Below are 2965 nucleotides of genomic sequence, written 5' to 3' on the forward strand. Positions count from 1 at the left end.
TTCCAATTCTTCTTTGAAACATGAACTTGTCCTAATAAAAGCAATAAATAACAAATCAGGTACTAATCCATTCAAAGAATAACAAAATATCATTATTTAAGATCTCAAATAAGTGTAGAAACTACACTTATCAAACCTCCAAACTTGAATCTTTGTTTGTCCTCAAATAAAAATATAACCTAAATAATAACAAACATACAAGCATGCAAAAATATTTGGTTGGACAATCTAGTTTTTATCATAAAATTCAAGATTACCGTATTAAATCTATAAACTGATTTAAAGTCACAACACCAAACCAATATCCACTCTTCCAATGCAAAATCGACGTCTGTGTGTGAAAAATTAAGTAGACATTAATGATTTCACAAGTTGTTTCAATTCCCGACCCTCTATGGTCAAATATATCCTTTCATATCTCGTAAGATTCACACACCCCTAAATTTATTCTTTTTCACTATTTTCCCAACGTGTGATCTAATGTTGAATTTTTCATTACTATTCTTACCCTCTCTAGTTCAGGTGGACATCACTGGTTGAAAGTCAATACATCAATGAACAAGGATTCTCAATTAATTTGATTGCTTCGACCGCCAAGACTAAATTAGGCTAATTATCTTTAATCAAAAGTTAAATTTTCTCGAATAAGTGTTAGGACTTAATAAGGTATTTAGTGCTTCTGCTTTTTTCCATGCACTTGCTTTTTGTGATTTTTAAGAGTTTTTTTTCTCTCTCCATTAAAATTTATTTATGACCCATGTAGCATGCTTTAGGCCAATGATTCCCAAATCAGATGACTTTAGGGCACCAGATTTTAAGGTATCCTTACAGGCTTGTCAAAAAAGTTTCAAAGAGAACAATTTTTTTTCAAGTGCAACTTCATCTCCGATTGCTTTCTAAATGACCCCTGTAACGAGCTTTAGACCGATGACTCCCTAGTCAGACGACTTTAGGGTATCAGGTTTTAAGATACCCTTGCAGGCTTAATTACTCGAGTCATAAAGGCTTTAGAGAAAAGTTTTTAATTTCAAAATATATGCCTTGATTAGTGCAGTGCCCCAAATCGACCTCCAATTCAAAACTTTCACCCAATTTTATCCTGTTAGTCTAAGACAATCCACATAAGTTTTCACACATGGAATCCCTGTCCATATCCGTATCTTTCTGTAATAGCAAAATCACCCCCAAACTGTGCTAATTTTGGTCTAAGGATAAATAATTTGTATGGTATGAGTAAAGTGTCTATATCCGATTAAATCAACCTATCAAGCATATGAATCAACTTATTTCATCACAATGTCAAACTCAATTTTAGTGCATGTATAATATCAAGTCTTGCAACATTGAGCTTCAATTAGTTTAGCATGCATCTTATCCACAGTTCATAAATCAATACCAAACATCAAATTTAATCATTATGGTCAGCCAAACTGTCTAACTCACACAAGCACACAAACAAACGAAAATAAATAAATAGATAATTTTTTTAACGCATAAAAATAGAAATTTTAACGAATTTATTATTATTTTTTTAAAGAAACACACAAAAACATAAAAAAAAATCAAAAACTCAAAAAGTTTTTCCCATCCCCAAACTTAAACTTGACATTGTCCTCAATGTCTTAAAACGTAATTGAGAATTTCAGGGGACGGGGAATGAAAGGAAGAAAGTACTCCCCGAATTTTCCTGTTGAACGTAGAACGCACTTTGGGCAACTGTTAGACATTCTCCTTCATCATGTTTTTCCCTTGGTCTATGTTGATTTGAGTATTTTGCGACATCATGTTCCTACATATGGCAGTTAAATAAAAAATTAGAGATCAAATAACCTAGAACATGTGTTAGCCCAAACATTTAATAAACCACTAAATCTCAAAGACCTAAGAGAAAATGTGGTATGGATGATGAGTGCCTAAAATAAAAATTAATCTAAATTATCTTAAGCTATTCTAATTATAGTAAAATAAAATAAAATAAAATAAAATGGATAGAAATATTGGGTTGCCTCCCAACAAGTGTTTAATTTAGAGACTTTAGCTAGAATTTGTTGCTTTTAGGCTTTTCATGATGGCTTGAAAAGAGAATTTTCAGCCCTGCATTTTAAGCACTGGTTGCACTTCTTTCTTTCATCTTTCATCCGTCACATGATCAAGTTTCCATTGTTATCCCTACCAACAGTTCCACCTACATCTGGCCGGCCTATGTAACTCTCTCAGTGATCAACTCATTGCCAATCCTCAAAATATGATGGTTGCTTGATTGGATTCTCCATGGTGAAGCTTTGATGCTTATCCTTCATCCTCGGGACTATCTCGTTTGTATCAAAATCAAGTAATGCCCGACTTGTTGATAGAAATGGCCTTCCTAGTATTATTGGAATTTGGAATGCCTCTTCTATGTCTAGAATGATAAAGTCAGTTGGAAAAATAAATTCTTCCGCCTTGATGAGCATGTCCTCGACTATTCCATAGGGATGTTTCAATGTTCGATCTGCCAGCTGAAGGATGATAGAAGCCGCCTTGGGATCTCCCAATCCCAATTTCCTGTAAAGAGGCAAAGGAATTAAGTTAATACTTGCTCCTGAATCAATTAAACAATTAATACCTTGTAAGTTTCCTATGAAGCAAGGTAGAGTGAAACCCCCTGGATCTTTAAGTTTGGGAGGGATCCTGTGCTGGATGATCGCGCTGAACTCTTCAGATAGTGTTATTGTTTCATGCTCGGGCATCTTCCTCTTTTTAGTTAGCATCTCCTTCAAAAACTTAGAATAGTTTGGGATTTAAAGGATAGCGTCAATGAATGGGATGTTGACATGCAACTTTTTGAGGATTTCCAAGAATTTCATAGCTTGCTTATCCAATTTGGTCTTCTGTGACGTTTGAGGAAAAGGGACCAGAGGTGTCAGTGAAGTGCCAGGAACATTTGCCTTAAGCTGTGGATTGTCTGAAACTGTTTGTTGGTCCT

At 34.5% G+C, this 2965-nt stretch overlaps 1 protein-coding gene across 1 annotated transcript; it reads right to left on the reverse strand.

The window, feature by feature from the left end:
- Positions 1 to 2225: 2225 nt before the first annotated feature.
- On the reverse strand, positions 2226 to 2729 carry LOC111379749. The gene has a single exon (XM_023003187.1). The coding sequence runs from the start codon at positions 2727 to 2729 to the stop codon at positions 2226 to 2228; it is 504 nt and encodes a 167-aa protein (XP_022858955.1).
- Positions 2730 to 2965: the final 236 nt, after the last annotated feature.

Source organism: Olea europaea, unplaced genomic scaffold (assembly GCF_002742605.1).
Source record: "Olea europaea var. sylvestris unplaced genomic scaffold, O_europaea_v1 scaffold203, whole genome shotgun sequence".
Taxonomy (NCBI): domain Eukaryota; kingdom Viridiplantae; phylum Streptophyta; class Magnoliopsida; order Lamiales; family Oleaceae; genus Olea; species Olea europaea.

Coding starts and splice junctions, on each gene's coding strand:
- LOC111379749 (XM_023003187.1), bottom strand. CDS start 2,729: ATGCCCGAGCATGAAACAATAACACTATCTGAAGAGTTCAGCGCGATC.